At 42.4% G+C, this 18991-nt stretch overlaps 1 protein-coding gene across 3 annotated transcripts in view; it reads right to left on the bottom strand.

The window, feature by feature from the left end:
- Positions 1–6915: 6915 nt before the first annotated feature.
- LOC128360804 (alpha-2-macroglobulin-like) overlaps positions 6916–18991 on the bottom strand; it is a 29480-nt gene continuing 17404 nt past the window's right edge. The window contains exons 16-36 of one of the 3 annotated variants that reach the window (XM_053321315.1): positions 17028–17174; positions 16810–16903; positions 16531–16681; positions 15224–15449; positions 14611–14737; positions 14098–14219; positions 13920–13971; positions 13412–13495; positions 12820–12996; positions 11873–11948; positions 11533–11689; positions 11359–11433; positions 9250–9412; positions 8962–9149; positions 8407–8619; positions 8179–8297; positions 7945–8035; positions 7790–7858; positions 7607–7712; positions 7358–7399; positions 6916–7018 (exon numbers count right to left, since the gene is read on the bottom strand). In XM_053321315.1, the coding sequence (XP_053177290.1) occupies positions 7014–7018; positions 7358–7399; positions 7607–7712; positions 7790–7858; positions 7945–8035; positions 8179–8297; positions 8407–8619; positions 8962–9149; positions 9250–9412; positions 11359–11433; positions 11533–11689; positions 11873–11948; positions 12820–12996; positions 13412–13495; positions 13920–13971; positions 14098–14219; positions 14611–14737; positions 15224–15449; positions 16531–16681; positions 16810–16903; positions 17028–17174 (2484 nt within the window). In that variant the 3' untranslated portion in view covers positions 6916–7013. Of the gene's footprint in view, positions 7400–7496; positions 7713–7789; positions 7859–7944; positions 8036–8178; positions 8298–8406; positions 8620–8961; positions 9150–9249; positions 9413–11358; positions 11434–11532; positions 11690–11872; positions 11949–12819; positions 12997–13411; positions 13496–13919; positions 13972–14097; positions 14220–14610; positions 14738–15223; positions 15450–16530; positions 16682–16809; positions 16904–17027; positions 17175–18991 lie in introns of those variants that run through there. The other 2 variants (XM_053321314.1, XM_053321313.1) reach the window with 2 other exon arrangements.

Here is an 18991-nt window from a genome sequence, read left to right as displayed (position 1 = left end):
ATATAAGACACAGTATGTGGTTTCAGCACAGGAGTGAGCATTCCTCTACATTTTTCTCTGACCTCAACTCTTGTGAAGAATCAATACAACTTTCTTTCCAAATATGAGAGCACATGGTCATGACTTCGTACCACTGACATGTTTTGTGATGTAAATGTCTCCACCTTCATCACCTCCCTTGCCTTGCAAAAGTGGCAGTTACCTAAAGAAGGGCAATTTACGAGTTTAAGGTGCAATACATGACATGCATTTTTATATTCCTTCAATATTTATTTTATTTTGAAAGTGTAACCCACTTATAGTGAATACACTGAATGGCTAGGTTCGGAAAGAGCTCAATTATCATAGACCTGAACAGCCAACAATGAACAACACCAACCCCGAAGTGAATTGCAAAAGTAACTCTTTTAGTGAGTAAAGTACAGCAAAAAGTTACAACATTTATAGAAACAATGATATGAAAAATAATAAAGAAAATAAAATGGCGCCCTTAAAATAATGAGTCTTGTTTTCCTTAGTACTGGTACTGTTTTGTTTGTGTTCCTTCTGAATGTTCCTCTAATCAGTCCATGTATAGCGTTTCTTTGACAATGTATCCCTGTTGTGTGACAGGGTGATTAGAGTTACGGTTTAACTCTTTTGGGTGTGTAGCAATCCTGCCAACCAGGTTGGCCCTACCACCAACTGGAGTTAATGACGAAGAATCAATCCAGTTTCTAGGATCTATGGGAGGCTCGCCATCTATGAATCACAGAAGGATCCCGAATCATTCCATCCAGGGCTCTGGAACCTCTCCAACCGACTGGATGTTCATATGTAGACTAGGGGTCTCCAAAAGACCTGACCTGTTTAATTTGGTAAACAGGACCTTTAAGTAAACAATCTAATTGTTGTACAACAATAACGCTAAAGTATAATAACAACGTCACCTTTAACATTTTGGCCTTGCATTACACTAAAGCTATATAACTTCAAATTGAGAAATCAAGTGTCCTTTCCTGAATCATTTGGTAATAATTAAAATTCAGAAATTGCAACTTAAATCATGAGTAAAATATACTCATCATAATATGAGTTTCTGAAATAAGGATCATGAAATTAACCCTTAACTCACAACTGAAAACAAGTAAATTCCTTCACATTATAATTTGTATTACAAAATAATATCAACTCATTCCCCTCTTTCATTCAGTATTAGGAAAATAAATCTCAAAACATTCCCTTTAATCACACATATTGACACAATTGGCTGATCAAGATAAACATGTACTTTGTGCTGCCTGCAGTCACATGTACCAACATACAAAATGCTAATCAGCTAATAAAGGTGCAGTTTAGTGTATTAAGTGCACAGGCTAAATTGAGTGTTCAGAGTAACAACTTAATGCAACAGTTCACCACAGTATGTTTCCATATAGCTAACCCGTTCAGCATATGAGTAGCAGCAGCTAACAAATATTAACACCACCGAAAATATCACTCTCACCGATGCGTTTTGTTCCAGTGCTGAGCGCCGTCAGGGACTCTCAGCTCTCACAAGATGAAGGACGGTTCAACTGTGTAACAGCTTGAGCACAGTGCTAAACTGTAAACAAAGAAGCTAGTTTGAGCTAACATTAACTTTAATGATTTGCAGTAGTTTTACTACAATCAAGGAAGTGGAAGAATATTGCGTACAGACTTACTTCCTAAACAATAGGCTGAACGCGCTCTCTAATTGGCTGCTAAATGGCTATCTGCCTTTTGTTTGGTTAGTTGCGGTGAACTTGAGTGCTGCCTTCAAGTGCAGTTGGAAAATATGTTGCTTTCAAATGCAACTCAGATAAAACATTAAAGATGTTTTAACATATGTAACAACTAATACAAAAACAATTTCCTTTTCAGGTTAAACTTAACTTATGATTTAGTTAACCAGGTTTTAACACCTGGGTTACAAAAGCAAGGTATTTTGTTGTTTTCCATTCTCATTATTTTCTTGTGAAACAAGTTAATATTTTGTGTTTATCTATGCAAGGCTCCTTTTATTTGTTGTAATTAATTATCCTCCCGTGGCCAGTGGTGTTAAATATAATGACCAAGCCTCAGTTTGTTCCTGTTGTCGTTGACAACTGCAGATGTGGTATGTACTGAAACAACTCTGTGATTTAACCAGATATTAATCTACTGTATGGATCTGCCTTTATAGGAGCTGCACAGATGATTGTCACCACCGGCCACACTGATTTGTTTCATTTCAACAGTCTCTTCAGTCTGCTGAGGTTGAGCCGAATAGCTGAGGGTTACATAAGGATATAGTGGACTAATGGACCTGATGGTGAAACACATTTTACTCATTTTACACACTGTTGGGCATCCATAAAATGTATTGTGCATTTTTGTCACGTAGGCTAATAATCATTTTGGTATGTAAACTATTAATCTGCACACATCATGATACAGGTTGATGGTCTACCTGCTGGGCATTTCTGCCTGACGCACCTCCACCGGTGCCTTTAATGCAGGTGTGCTCCTAACACACCAAACACACCTTTGAGGGCCTAAACGGGTCATCAGCTGGGGACCACCAGTCATAGATGTTTCGCTCCTTTAACCCCAGTACATCTCCTGGTGGCGGAGCAATGGCAGGGATCTCTCCCTGCCACCCCCTGCTGACACCCTAGGTGTTGTTCGGCCCCCAACTCCTATGCTTCCTCCTTAGCCACAGCCAGAGGCTGCCTCTCTCCGCCTCCTCAGCCAGTTCTTTGATGGCTTTCCGCTGTTCCCCTCCTATGCATCCCATGTCACGGAGTAGGCGAGCAGTTGAGGAGCCAACAAACCCCCGACACCCCACCTCTATAGGGCACGTGATGGCCTCCCAGCCTGCCTCCTTGCACTCTGCCGCCAGGTCAGCATACTTAGCCCGCTTCCGCTCGTTGGCAGCCTCTATACCCTCCTCCCACGGGACAGTGAGCTCCACCAGCAGGACCGTCCTGTGAGCCTCTGACCACATGACTAGGTCCGGCCGGAGTGATGTTTCCACAATCTCCCTGGGGAACTGGAGCTGTTTCCCCAGGTCGACCCTCATAGTCCACTCACTGCCGGGTGAGAGGAGTTTTGCTGTATGCCTCTGCCGGGGGGGGTTGATTTTCTCTCCAGCCCTCGCGAACAGGATGGGATGTCTCGCTGGAGCGGAAGGTCTGCTGTTTGCCTCCTGTCTGCACGACTCTGCCACCTCTGCCAGCTTCCTCAGCACAAGATCGTGTCGCCACCTGTATCGGCCTTGTGACAATGCTGTCTTGCAGCCCGACAGGATGTGCTGGAGGCTAGCATTGACCTTGTCGCACAGGGGACAGGTATCTTCGGAACCGAACCATTGGTGGAGGTTTTGGGGACAAGGTAGGGTGTCGTATGTGGCTCTGATCAGGAAACTGAGCCTTGCTTGGGGGATCTTCCACAGGTCAGACCAGGACATAACCCTGTCTATGAGTCCTTCCCATGATGTCCAACCTCCCTGCCGGCTCTGAGACACCGCCTTGATGTTGAGGCGTTCCTGCTCAGACCTTGCCACTTCAGCCACCACCATGGATTTCCGCTCTTCCTTGGAGGCCTTCGACCAGAACAAGGGGGTCTCGCCCCTCCCAAGGCCTGCTTGACCCTCCTGGACTCTGCCGACTACCTCCTGGTGCTTCAGCCTGCCGATTGCCCTGTCGACCTCTTCCTGGGCTTTCCACTTCCTTCCTGTTCTCACCTGGGTGCCCGCTGCTCTCACCAGCTGGTCAGAGGATCCCCTCAGCTCCAGCACCATCCGTGCCTTCTCCTGCTTGTATCCCAAGCTGATGGATCGAAGTGGCAATTGCAGCATGGTCCTGCCGAAAAGGCCTACATCTGAGAGGCATCTCGGCAGCCCCAGCCACTTCCTGATGAACGAGTTTGCCAGCCCGTCCATCTTGCTTGCCACTGAGGAGGGGAGGTCACACATCTTCAGAGGCCACATCACCCTTGGGTACAGTATGAACTGGTAACTCCATACTTTGTACTTGCCGGGGAGCTGGCTCTGGTTGATCTTAGCCAGGCCATCTGCGATCTGCTTCCTCACCGTCTCCCCCACCTGCCTGTCCGAGAGCTCTGCTGTGTAGGTCCGACCCAGGCTACGGATGGGTTGACTCGCCAGCAGCAGGATCTCCTCACCGCCTGCGACAAAGATGGTTTGGTCGCTTCTGATCCCTTTCCTGAGGGACAGACTACGCGATTTGGAGGGTTTGATCTTCATCCTTGCCCAACCCACTAGCTCGTCAATCCTCTTCAGCAGTCTTGATGTGCACGCTGCTGTCTTGAGAATGGTGGTGACGTCGTCCATGTAGCCTCTCACTGGTGGTAGCCTTTGACCTGATGGCAGTTTCACTCCTCCGACCATCTCCCTTGCCCCAATGAGGATGATCTCGAAGGCTGCAACGAACAGAATGGGAGAGATTGAACATCCCATGGCAATACCCACTTCCAGCTGTTGCCATCCTGTTGTGAAGTCCTGATGGGTGCAGCACATCTGGAGGTCTTTGAAGTACTTGGCTACCTGGGCTCTGATGCAGACCGGGACGTGGAAGAAGTCCAAGGCAAACTCAATCAGTTGGTGGGGGACGGACCCATACGCGTTGGCAAGGTCCAGCCACACAACATGCAAGTCACCTCTCTCCCTCTTCGCCCTCTGGATCTGCTCCCATATCACTGCTGAGTGCTCCACGCACCCTGGGAAGCCGGGCACACCTGCCTTCTGGCAGCTGGTGTCAATGTACCCATTGCTTGTGAGGTAGCTGGTAAGCCTCTTGGCCAGGATGGAGAAAAAGATCTTCCCCTCAACGTTCAGGAGGGCGATGCTCCTAAACTGGCTGATGGAGCTGGAGTTCGGCTCCTTCGGGATGAAAACTGTAACAGCTCTCTGCCATTCTGATGGGATGACTTGGTTCTTCCAAGCCACTCTCAGGAGGTTCCAAAGATGTTTCAGGACCCCTGGGCAGTACTTGTACAGTTTGTATGGGATCCCGTTGGGGCCTGGGGCTGAGGCCGCTCTTGCCTTCCGGACTACGCTTGCTACCTCGCTGAGTTTGGGGAGAGCAGCGTTGAACGGGGAGTCTGGGGGAGCAGGTCGGGGAACATAGCCAGGCGATCCCAGCGGGGTTAACTTCGCCGGGTCACTGTATTGTTCCCTGATGTGACTCTCCAGCTCTGATCTTGAGATCTCCAGCTTCCCACTTCTCTTGTCCTCCAGCAGTTGTTTTGCGTGCTTGAAGGGGTTTTTGAAAAAGTTACTCCTCTCTTTCTCCTTCCGCCTTCTGCGCTTACGCAGGCGTTCTGCCCTCCGCAGGCTGGCAAGACTCTTCTTCACCTCCTCCCACAGTGGCTTCAGGCCCTCCTTCTCCTCTTTGCTTGCCTTCCTCCATCGCTTCCGGAGCTGTCGCCGCCTCTTCACCAGCTGTTCGATCTCTCTCTCCCTCCTCCCCTTCTGCATTGGGCGAGAAATCCGCTTCTCGGCCTTTGCTCCGAACCTGCCTTTGCACTCCTCGTACAGGATGTCTCCTATGGCATTCAGTTTGGTTTCCACCTGCCGCGCAGTGAATGCTCCAGGATGACACTGAGGTCCTTGTCCAGCTGCTGCCAAACTGCAATTTCTTTTGCTTTTGGCCATTGGACAGGCTGCCTCCGCCCGGGTTCTTTCCTCTCTGTTCTCTGGCCTGGCTCCTGGTTGATGGCGTTTGTTGGTGTTCCGGGTGTGTTTTCATCGGTGCCACCGTCAGAGGCATGGGTGTCCACTGAGGGTCCTCCTGTGTCCTCCACCCGCCTTCCCTCAACAACGTTGGATCCCTCAGAACTGTGGTTTGTGCATAATAAATAGTAGTCTAATTACATTGGTCAAGTAAATGTAGTGTATTAATAATCTGAACTTTGGTGGAGTAGAAGCTTAATAGAAGTATAACATTTCAATACTCAAGTAGAGTATTTAAAATAGTACTTGATTAAATGGACTCTATCACTTGTGACATGCACTAGTACTGGGCCTGTGTTTTAGGTTTTCAGACCAGCAGCAGAGGGCGACAGCGTGTCAATGTAAAATATATGCTGACCATAGTTAAATAGTGGGTCAAATTATTTTTCCTAGGATGGCGAAGTCACGACCCACCCTACTCTGCCTCTGATTGGCTAGTACCTATTACCTTCGTTGGTTGGGTTGGCTACGTATAGACACGAGAAGTGAGATTGGTTAGATTTAGAATAAAACAATTGGGTAAGCCAATCAGAGGCAGAAGTGGGCGGGTCATGACTTCACCATAGTATGAGCAAAATTTGGTACGGACCAGGCGGGGAGTTCTGCGTTATATCAAAAGGCCACCAGGGGGCGACTGTCTCTATACAAGTCAATGGAGAATTCATCAACTTCTCACTTTATTTCTAACCTCAGTTAAACGTTTTCAAAATGTGTTTATGATCCTTATATACAGTCTATGGTCCAGACAGTAGTTTCATAAAGTGACTGGAAGCATGTGTTGAGGATGCTGGGTAATTGCTGACAAACTTCACCACATTTCACAGCTACAGTAAGTTCAACCTTATCATTGGTTTAATGGCGATAATGTAGCCACTGTGTTGTAGAAGCGACAGCTCCGAGCTAACGTTACATTAAACCTCCTGATCAGCTCAGTGTAGCTAGCCAATAAAAGCCTATAAGCTAAGAGCTGAGGTCAGGAAACAACACAACACTTAAAGTCTATCAGAATAATGGCGCATTTTAAATAATAGGGCTTAGTAGCACTTTAGCTCGGTCGTTTGGAGGTTACTATAACACTGACAGCCAGAATAAACATGGGTGTTCTTAAGCTTTGGGCCCATTTCACTTAAGAAAATAGACATTTGTGATATTTTTATAACACACAAACACACAAGATATGGAAATTAAATGTAGTTTATCTTTATTAAACTGTATTGATACATTAGTCTCATCAGTAAGAGTCTGGGGCTTGAGATGTGTGACTTCACTTCACTCATTAAGCTGCAAATCAGAGAAGAATTGTGATTACTTCACTCAAGTGCACACAATCGGCATGTTTCAGTAACTTTCTTTGGCTTCATTTGGTTACTAAATTGACACATTCACTTTAATACTATAGTTAATTAATCATTATGTGTTGTTTACATCTTATTGACTGATTCAAAAATGTCCTACATCTTTCTGAGAAATAACTAAATGTAATTAAAAAGTATTAAAAATTGAGATAGTTACATCATAAGAAAATGTACCATAAACAAGGGTGCCAGGGTTCTTGAGCAATATTTGAGTTTTACTTTGTGGTGCTGCTTATATAAGCTTGACTATGTTAGAGATTGTTACCTGCAGCACAAGGGTAGATGTATTCTACCTCATCCTTGTCACCTGAGAGGAGAAAGTATTATTAGATAACAGAGTTCAAACAGATAAAACAATGAAATCTCCAAAAATTCCCAAACACAAAATAACTTCATGCTCAGGACATTGAGGGGGTGGGTTAAATCCCAGTGTATGTCAGACAAAACATTGAAAATTGAATTTGTAGTTGTGATAATTGTACAGTTAGATAGAAAAACCGAGTATGTGATTTACTTGGTTGGTAGTAGTCATAGATCTTAACCAAGGCAGGCTTCAGGTTCTGCACTTCGAGCTCCTGTGTGAGCTCTATGCTGTGTTTGATGGGTGTGTTCTTTATTAACTGTTAGAAGAAAAACACAATCAGTGACAAATCTGGAGAGCATTGTCTTGTATTTAACCGTTGTGAGTTCCTTTCACCTTTGTTAAGTACATGAGAACATGATCTTCCTTTACTTCAACACGATCCACCAGCACAGCGCGTTTGAGCTGTGAATTCATGATATTCAGCTGTGTTACCATGACTTCAGCAAATGACACAAATATTGCAGGTTAAAATTACTATAGGAAGCTACCTGCTTCAAAGACTCTGGATGTGGGACAAATCCAGAAAGCATTTTGATATCCAGGATCACCATGTTTGTCATGCTCTCTTTTCCACTAAATCTGTATGGGAACCATGAAATATGTGATGTTACAAATAGTACAGCTGCGCTTTTCCATGTCTTGAATAACCTCCAACAACATGTCAGGATTTTCTGTGTTCTATAATGGCCATAGGTTAGATCTAATTGCTGCACATTACTTACAGGGACTGAAGGTTCAGAGTTAGTTTAGGTCTCAGAGATTGGCAGTCAGCCTCTGGTGTGACTTTGACACTGAGAGTGGTGACACCAGCAGGGGTTGGGATGTTATAATGAAGAGAAATCTGGCAAGTAGTGCAATAGGAATGTTTTAATGTTCATTCATTTTAATTCAGGAGCCTAAGAGCTCTAGTTGTAGTGTATTGGTAAAAAGGATTTATGTGTACAGCATACCTGCATTGCAGCACATGCAGTTCCTTTAACCTCCAGACTGTACTTTCCTGTCACATCCTGCAGTGTCTTCTCCTGGTAGAGCAGTTTGTTTCTATTGTTAACATCAAATGTCATCTGGCCACTGGGAGACTGGACTGTCACTGTGCTTGAACCCTCTGGACTGAACACCAGAGTGGAGTAGAGAGCCAGAGCCTGAAGAGCTACCACTGTGTCCTACAACACACACACACACACACACACACACACACACACACACACACACACACACACACACACACACACACCTGTTTGTACTCACCAAACCTGAGGTCAGGGATTTTGCCCTTTCAAAAGGTGTGTGATTACTGCTTTAGATCTTCACTTATGAAAGGTAGCAGCAAAGCAGGCCTGTTGTTTCCAACTTGAGATTGGTTTAGCATCCGCTTTTTTACAGCAAGATGACTGGAGCATGCTTACACATCATGGAAAATCCCCACAATTAAGACACACACTGTTGAAAATAAATTGACAGCCTGGAGTGCAGCTCTGCTTTAACTTCAGCTGCTCTGGATGTACCTGTGTAGAGGAGAAGCCTCCATAATGGTTCTGCTGGCCTGTCAGCCATCTAACGATGCGGCTGGTGTAGCCCAGGTCTTCAACAGTAGGGGAGGCACTGAGTTTGGCCAGCATCACATAGGAGCTGATCTCCACAGACAGAGAGGCTGACGTTTCTGTTGCTGTCTGAGACCAGTGGAGGAAACCCCCTAAAAGCATCCACCAAAAAAAACAGAAAGACATGGGCATGAGGTGAGCTATCTCAACAGTAGTGACGCAGTAATGATTTGTTTTAGGATTATAACTCACCGTCATGTAATGCAACCTTGTCTAGGTGCTCCAGTAGTTGAGCACGGGTCTCCATGTCTCCAGCCATGGTGAAGACGTACGCAAGCATAGCTGCAGTGTAGGTGTTGTTGAGGTCACTGGTGGACTCTTTGAGGCAAGACAAGCTCTTGCTCACCACAGGATGCTGTAACAGATAAAAAATGTGATATACATATTTTGATCCACTCACTCAATTTCAATAGATTCTAAAAAGCAACAGAATTGTTTTATTACTCATTATTTTAATGTGGCAGTATAGCTGAGCCTATGCATTGTACGATCTTGAACGCACCCCGATGGCCTGTTAGCCTATCCCAGAGCAGAGGCCCGTATTTAGGACGGCTCTCTCTTGCTCTCTAGCTGCCACATCAGTATCACTTCCGGGTAAGAGCTCGGTCTTCCTCTCCGCTACAGCAGGTGTGCTGCTGCACGTGTTGCGCTGTGCTGTTCATGAGCTCTCCTTTGGCGTGGTAAGTGTCCTCTCTCTCTGCATAGTGGTGATTGTGTTCAACAGCTAATGCTAGTGTGGTCATAGGAAATGCTGATGTCCGGATCTGTCACGCTCCTCCTCCTGCCTGTATGAGTGTGTGTGTGTGTGCCCCCCCATTTCTGCTACAGGTATGTTTGTCTCTCCCGCAACTGTATCATTTTCAGTTTAAATTGAATAGTGCTAACATTATGTTTTGGTCAGGTGGAACCACAGATCGGACTGCTGCTGCTTTGTCTCGTCTCTTTTTGCCAGCGTGCCTTCACTTTGCCTGCTTGCTGCTGCTCTGTCTGTCTGCTGCTTGCTGCTTTGCTGCTGCTCTGCTGTGCGGCCTACTAGGGCGGCGTTTTGACTGTGGCCTTCTCTCCACGGACAATTAAGCTGCTGGCTCTCCATTAAAAGACTCTTGCTGCCACAGCAGCTTTGCATGGCATAGCCACGCATGCTTAGGCTAAGTGACTCCCTGTTCTTATTTTGCTCAGTTGTATGAGTGTGAGGTGTGGGTTGTATGAATTAATTTGGGTTATTTGCATAGGTTTATTTATTTCCTTCCGCTTGATTTTCTGGTTCTTTGTGTTTAATTATATTGTAAATTGTGTACTTTCTTTGAATTAAGTGTTTGCTGTAATTAAGGGTTTAGTTATATTTTCTGTTTCTAAATTATTTTTATTTTATTTAGTGTTTGAGTTGCAAACCCCCATTAATTATTTTATCTTTGTTTCAGTGTCGGTGACTGGTGGTGGTGGCGGTGACTGGTGGTGGTGTCTCCCCTTCGTTGGTGTGCTGTGCTCTTTGGTGGTGGATACTTCAGTGTGTGTGTGGGTGACTTTTATTTTATTTTTCTATTTTGGGTGAACTACTCCCGTCTACTACTTATCCACCCGGTAAGCCTCTGACCTGACTTAGTTTCCTTTCTTTGGTGTGAGTGAGTTTGATATTATTTTAAACAATTGTAATAAAAAATTATTTTTATACCTTGAACCACATCTCAAAGCCTATTGAATAGAGCGAACCTGTGTCTACTCCTTGGGTGAAATTCCCAGGGTGGCGTTGTCGTGCAACCTTTTAAATTCCTGGAAGATTTGATACCTGATAGAAATTTACCCTACCCCCGCCACATAAATATAATCTATTTGTGTAGAAGTATAGGACCAGTTAAAGTTTGGACACACTGAATGGAAAAGTGTGTCCAAACTTTTGACTGTAATTCAACACAAATGGAGGAGATGACTGGTCGAAATCAGGCATTCAAAAATCATAGACAAGAAAAGAAAAACAGCACTTGCAGTCTAATAAGATGAGGTTAAGGAGGCAAAGTGTTGGAACACAGCACTGATATTTACAGTATAGATGTAAGACAAATATGCAAAAAACAAACTGTACTGTCGGTCATAAAACAATACATTCCAACAAAACAAGTCCCTGGTGCAGGAACAAGAACATCATCCCCCACTGACATTCTACCCATGAACACACCAACTGTGTTTGCTTGACGATGAAGCTGGGGCACCACTGCCAAAACTTGAAACCGTGTCTCTGCTGTTGTATACTGTTGTCTTTGTCTTTTCCTTTTGCTATGCATTTTGTTCATCCACAGTACTTACAGCAGCTGAAATATTCATCTCCAAGAATGCAGCAGTGATGTAAGCACTGAGAGTAACTTCATCAGATACACCACCCTGTAGAGACGAAGCATCATAGAGACATCAAACACAAGACTGTATCTCCAACATAGTGATGAGAAATATAGTGCCCTCATTTTCATACAGATGACCTACCTTCATTCTGTTGTTAAAGAGTGTTCCTGACTTTTGGAAACAGCCATTGGGACGTTGTTTTCTCTCCAGCCAAGTCTTTGACTGCTCAATCTTTGCTGGGTCGATGTAGATGAAAGACTGTGCTTTGGCGAATGATCTCAGTACAAAAGCAGTCAACCTGTAGATAAGTTAAACAGGGTCAGACATTTACAAAAAAGAGATGTGCCTAATCTTTGTTAATGTGTCACCTGTCACTCTGATACACTGATTATACCAGTTAATTAGCACTGCAGTCCAGCGTTGAAATCTGTTTTTCAGGTGTCTACAGACAGACATCACTGTGATTCAGTCATTTTCTTACCAAGTGTTCGGTGTTCCACCTCCAAATGTGCTGTAAGCGCCATCATGATGCTTGTAGTTCAACTGCCTCTGGTAGCCTGTATTATAATCACAGCATTACCAAATCATGATTATGATTATTATCTCAAAGGTTTGGTGAAATAGACCGTTTTTACTAGTTTTGAGAGGCCTCCATTACTTTGAGGTTGAGATGCATGAATTGCATCAGCTCAGAAAGCCTCAGTCCTGAAGCACTCATGCAGCCTGTTTCAAGGCTTCTCACACCTCACTTACTCTGCTGTTTCCTTCCTTCAACATCCATATTCATAACCAGCTTAGCACACTATTGATCTGGTGCTGAGCACTTGAATGTATGTTACTCCAGGCATTCTGTGGTTTCCTGCAAGGCCCCAAATTAACAGCCGGTAATTTTGATTACACAAATTTCAAATTTCAGGTTCTTGTCCATATTTTCTTTATACTTTTACTCATTTACTGCATTTAAGAGGGAAATATTGTAATAACTCCACTTTACTCAATACATTTTAGTGATAGCTGTTGTTAAAGATCGTTTAAAGTGAATTCAGACATTTTTCTTCTCAACACATTAAATAGGTCATAAATGTATTTCTAAAAACTGTTTAAAAAGCATTTCAACCATTTAGATTTGAATTGTGGAGCTAGGCTTCACAAACTGTGTTTCAAGATTTATGTGTTCAGGATTTAGTGATTAGCATAAACCCGCCCCTGCTGCTGTAGAGGTATAAATACATTCAGCACATACTACTGCTACTACAGTCTATAGTTAGCCAGTTAGCTTAGTTAGCTGCCGAGCTAGCAGCTGATTTAGCAGCAGAAAGTTCTCAGACCGAGCGTCCATGTTTCTGGTAGAGGTGGTGACTTTGATTGACAGGTGACACTTGGTAGGGGGCGGGGTTTCAGCAAACTCGCCAGGCACGCCCAACTCACCACTCGTCAGGAAATTGGTAGCTTTTTCCTTGATGGCTGGGGTCATCTGATCTGTATTTCTCAGGTACTGGAGGATGTAGATGTTGGGGGCCAGGAGAGCCATGTTCTGCTCCCCACATCCATACGGCATCTTCAGCAGTCCATCTAGGTTCTTCAAGGCCCGACCCAGGATGTCACCTGCACAGAAACACTGACCTCTTAAGAAATTAAACTGGCCTCATCTTTAACTTCTGCATTGATTTGGGAGACACATGTACCCACTGTTATATGCCCACTGATGTTGAACAATTGGCTGCCTGGAATTTAATGAATCAACCTACAGTATATGGTTTGGAAATAGCCAGCAGTAATGTAAACATACACACATTGTAGTAAGTGGTTGTTGCACAAGCATCTGTTTGACTCCTAAGCTTTCATAGTTACTTTATACTGTTTACTGTATACACTTTGCATATTGTATGAAAGTGCCATGGTTAAAAAGTGTCATGATTAAGTTTATTATCAAAAATTGGGAAAATGCTTTGACTTTCAGTGTTGCAGCATGAAGTGATACAGTTATCCTCACAGCATTGTTCACAAGGAATCGGTTTACCTAGGACTGATAGTGAAGCCCGGGCAGACCCATCAATCATGTTCTCAGGGAGTTGTAGCTCTACTTCTTCTGTCAAAGCATCATCTGTTTATAGCAAAAAACACAACAACACAAGTATGAGTGACGGTGCAGAAAACAATCCCTCAAATGTGAGACAGACAAGCAGAAGCAACTGTCTTATTATATATGTCATTTAGATTTATTACTTCGTTAAATATCTACAATTTCCAAACCCAAAAATTCCTGGATTTGTTTTAAATATTCAATTTCAAATGTACATTTTGGGCTTGCTCTTGGTCCTGGTGTTTAAATGTTATTATATCCACAATATATTTAAAAAATAACAACAATTAAATATCATATATGAGATACATTTAGCAGAGGGTCTCAAAGAGGAGGAATTTGTGGAGCATGTTTTCCATGCCTGCCACATGCACACTCTGACAGGGCAGCAGTTCTGCATCCTCGATATAAAAACTTGGAAATTCCTGTTCTAAACCATACTGACCTTTTGGGCAGAGCAGCCAGTTGTGAGTCTTTGTCATCTCAGTTCCTTCAGCCTGAGAAGGAAAGAGATGGAAGATCATGTAAGTAACACATGTGCTCTGTCAAAGTTGATTATTTATTTTATCATCAGAAGTAGAGTATACACAGTTTTTCTGTCATCTTGTATTAAAAGTGCCCACCTTTACTATGAGAGACCGTGTGACCACATCGATGCGACCTCTCTCTGGCACGGTTACAATCTCATTGTTACATGATGTGTCGGATGTCACAGCTTCAGCGCTCACTGTCACATTCATGACTCCTAATAATGATCATAAACCAATGTATAAAGATCAATGATCTACATATAACTAGGAGTGTTTTATTAGAGGTGGATCCCTCTCCACTGTGACACAGTTTGAAAGTATAAAATGTGAAGGGGATGAAAAGCAAATCCCTTTTCTTCTTCTTTATAATTTATTTTAGTCTAATTAATACATTTTAATAATAATGTTTGTTAATGTTTATTTGCATGAAAAATAGTTTTTTTAAAGACATCTTTCAATTTCAACAACTTATATCAGTTTTTGTCAAATTATTGTAATTGATTACCACATGTGGGAAATCAGAAACATAATTGTAAATATATAATATTTCTAACAATCTGATTGTATTTAGAAAATCTCTACACAGGAAACAGGTGTGACACTTACCTAAGACTGAGGGTGCCAGGCTCCAGCTGAGGGTCTTGCGTTCATTGGCACACAAACAGGAAGTGTACTGGTCATCAGAGAGAGGGGTGAGGGTGTAATCTAAAGAGGGTGTTGGTGTCACACTGACCTGTTCAAGACACGTAATCTCACTTTTAAACCAATCAAGTTACAAAAATATTACATCATATTGGTATTATTAACTAAATACCACAAAATAAATGAACTATAATGGAGGGGTTGCAGATTACATCTGTTTGGTGCACCTGCTTTTGACTGTATAGATGAGTCTCAGTCTTCTCACTAAACTTACCATGCAAAATAAAAATATACTCTGACAAACCTAGCAACAGAGATCCTGAAGAAGACAGACGACTGAATACTTACATTCATAAGGTGGACACAAACTGGACTGAAAGGGCATATTAATGCTGCTTTGTTTCTGTAGTATGTGTAATTAGACAGTTGTTTGCTAACATGTTACTGTATTAACATAACTTAATGAGCTGTATGTGAGACCTGTGTCTCTAATCTGTGCAAGCATGCAGTGCAAATGTGTTTTGTTGTGTCTCAGATTTTGACGCGTTAGTATTGTGAGTGTGAAAGCATTCATTACCATGATGCAGCTGGACAGGTAGTTGAAGACAGTTGCCTTCAGTTCAAAGTGTTCCCCCCGGATGATGGAGTAGGGCAAGGTGAGCTCGAGGAAGAAGGGCTGGAAGACAGTGAGCTCTTTACGAGGAGCCAAGCCAAAACCATGAGGGGACAGACAGAAAGCTTCCGTCTCCCAGGTGGTGATGGTGTCTGGGACAGTTAAGGACACATCTTTTGTTCCAGACTCTCTGGAACAAGACACACACACACACACACACACATTACGTGAGTTAGAGAAACATATTTTCACTATCTCAGATTGGTCAATGGGCCTCTGGCAAGAACAGTTATGCCTTCCTGTCCTAAACCTCTTTTTTCCATGAGGTTTGCTTGTACATGTGGTGCAAGTTGGATTTGGAAATAATTGCACATCACTTGTACAAGTGGTGCAATTATTTCTAATATTTCATATGTGTAAAATATATAAAATAGCAACAATATAAAAAATAAAAACAGAAAAATGAGAGCAAGTCAGTATGTGTGCTTACCATGTGCATGTGTGCGAGTGTCCAAGTGTGTGCATGTGTCTGTAAGGGACATTGGCCATCATACATGAAAACTGTGAATGGCACAAATATTTTCAAGATTTGTTCCATTCACAGACTAAAACAGAAAAACTTTGCCTATTGCTCTAAAGGTGGAAATCCTACAGCAACCTGAATGCACTGCACACAGTCCTGTTAGAAAGTCTGAAATTACAGATTCCAGTTTTACACAGTGAAATAGTTTGGAGTTCTATCAGAGCTGTCAATATATTTTCATGTTTAATGACTACAGTAAAATCACAATCTGCATTTCCTCTGGAGAGTTTCAAATGATGCCCAGAACTGTGTGCCACTGCTGACTCCTCACAATGTTTGCTGTAGTGGCGTTACTGCATCAATGGACTGGAGATAGGAAACAGTTATTACTGTATTTTAGTCCTTGATGGTGAACTTCTGAGTTGCTCAGATACAACTGAGCCTCTTTACTACCAGTCCATTGAAAGAGTCAGTTCAGCTCTATTTCTCTTTTATCTCTTATCTCTTATCTCTTCAGATTGTTTTAGTTGCTCTTTTTCTTGTCTCTGAGATGGTTGCCTTCAATTCATTACTGGGGCTTGTTAAGAGACTTCATGAGGCTGATTGGCTACCCAAAACATGATGACTACAATGAACATATACATATTATACATATTAATCCAGCTGAAAATACTCAACAAAACAATGAAACAAAGTCTTTGTGAGCTGACAAATAACATCATGTAAAGTGTCTTGTGATCAAACTCACCCAATTTCCACCAGGTCCCAGATCCAAGTCTCAGGGAAGAAACTGCGGGCTGTCTCTATTGGTGGAGCAGCTCCATGTTCCCCCCGCCCTCTCGTAGGAGCACTGCTGCCCACACCCATGCGCTTAAATGCTACTGGGTGATGCTTATAAACTGAAGAAAGAGGACAATATTCAATCAGAATCAAAGGTCAACTTGAAACAGTGAACATTTCTGAAGTTATAGCTTGTAAGCATTCAGCATGCGTTAATTGATAAAGCTAAAGGAAGAAGTCTCACCACGGCTAAGGCTGGTCTTGTGATAAGGTGTTCCCTTGAAGTTCACACATGATGGCATCCTGATAAACAGATTTGTTGCCATCTTCAGGCCCAATTTCTACAAAAACCATCAACATTTAAAAATGTCACTTTAAAGCAACATCTACATTATCATATGTATTGTACTGTTTGTTACTTAGTATTTTTGTTTTTCACAGCAGATGTCCGCACACAAGGGTTACCTCAAAAACGGAGTAAGGATCGTCTTTATCACCATATCCAGGGAGTGGCAAAATATATCTTCGTTGTCTCACATTTATACACCCTACAGGATCTTCAATATCATTTGGAATACCAGATGCTTTTTTAACAGGCAACAAATTAAATATCTGAAAAGAAAGAAAGATATAAAAGTCAACTTGACAACTATAGGGCACTCTTTTATAACAAAATGTACATCAGTTTGGTATGCATCTCTGAGAACCTACAAAAACACTTCATTCGTATCACATGGGATGGAAGGCAATGATGGGAGAGATTCAGATACAGTATGTTATGACTTGCAAGTGTTCAGAACATTAGACAACTGTGAACAGCAATTAGCAGGACTAATAATAAAAGGTGGAATCCATGTATTGAATGACTACTTATCTTCATACAAATTACCACTGGTGATGGACTTATGTCAGGAGCTAACATAAAAAAAATGTTGCTGTTGCTTTCCAGATACTAATGTCTTATTTAGCACAAAAAACTTAACATTTTGTTGCACTGTGTTTGTGACTTACATAAGAAACCTAACAAGTTCACTTGAGAAGATTATGAGTATCTAGGCCAGTTCCACTCAGTGTCCTGCTTTGGAACATCTTATGAGAAAATAAGAAATGGAAAGTATTCCCTAAAAATACATTCTCCCTACCAGTCCCAGGATACAGACCTGCAACTTTATGATTACAAACCATAGACTCTATATAAAGATGGACATAGAAAAGGTGTGACATCATGCATTGGTTCACATTGGAGTCAGTTTGAAGCCTAAAACTTGAGGTGTTTTGTAGTCGAGTGGTTAAGCACATGCTTCATAATCACAGCATCCCTAGTTTGACTCAGGCAAGGGACCTTTGCTGCATGATATTCCTCTGTCTCTCTCTATTTCCTGTAGGCCTCTATGCCATGTACTTACAAATAAAGGAGAAAAAATGAGGGGAAAAAAAGAACTGCAGCTTATGGTCAGTGCTGTCTTTTCTTTTCAAGTTGAACACCAAGAACTGCACACTTGGGTTAACGTTAGCTACATTAGCTCAATTGTGCCAACCTATTGTAATCACGTAACATTAAATTGAGTGAAATACTGAGAAGCCTATAAGTCAAAATGACTACCAGCACACCTCTTAATTAAGCCTTAATTTTGCGATTGACACCATAATGGTTGTAATGTTGAAAATGATTGACTTAGTAGGGGAGAATGGGGTTGGCAGTCACAGTTTTTACTTTCATTTGAATTTCTAATAAACTGTATACTGAATAGATTTCCTTTTAATTTGTAATTGAAGCCTAAAGTGTCAGGTAGGTATAGAGTGGTCTTACTGTCCTTTATCTGATTCTGACAACCATCCCCATTTTTTTTAGACAGTCTTAAAAAAGTTGCCTGCACCAAGTGAACATTAACAGCATTCTGCTCATTTTGCTATCTTAAAAGAAAGAACTACATATATCACACCATATGTACACCACCATATGAGACAACCAACCCCAAAGAGAATGTGACAAGCATCCCCAACTGAGATTTTTTGCTACTAGTAAGTTAACCACATAGCGTAGCTAAGAAAACGATCTACCTAACTATCGCTCACTCTTCATACTTTTTAATGGTAATGATTGTTTTACTATAAACTCATTGTGTAAAAGCCTAGAAGAGAAACACTGAAGAGTTGGATATTTACATTTTCACATGAAAAACACTAAACGTTCTCTCACCTCAATGTCAAGCACTTTACTCCAGAAGCAAAACCTAAATTCTGAAATTTTCAGTGCCAAAACTTTTTAACAGCGCCCTCTACGGACCGAGATCTGATGAATGTGACAACCAACCCGTGTGACAACCAATCCTGAGAAGTTACTGTTTTTTAAATAGGAGTCATTTGGAGTATCTAGTGGCCATTGTTTCAGCTTTAGTAGTTGCTGTTTGTTACAAATCCAAAATGTA

The sequence above is a fragment of the Scomber japonicus genome, chromosome 6 (genome assembly GCF_027409825.1).
Source record: "Scomber japonicus isolate fScoJap1 chromosome 6, fScoJap1.pri, whole genome shotgun sequence".
NCBI lineage: Eukaryota > Metazoa > Chordata > Actinopteri > Scombriformes > Scombridae > Scomber > Scomber japonicus.
The sequence above is the reverse complement of the archived record's forward strand: the minus strand, read 5'-3'. Positions and strand labels throughout refer to the sequence as shown.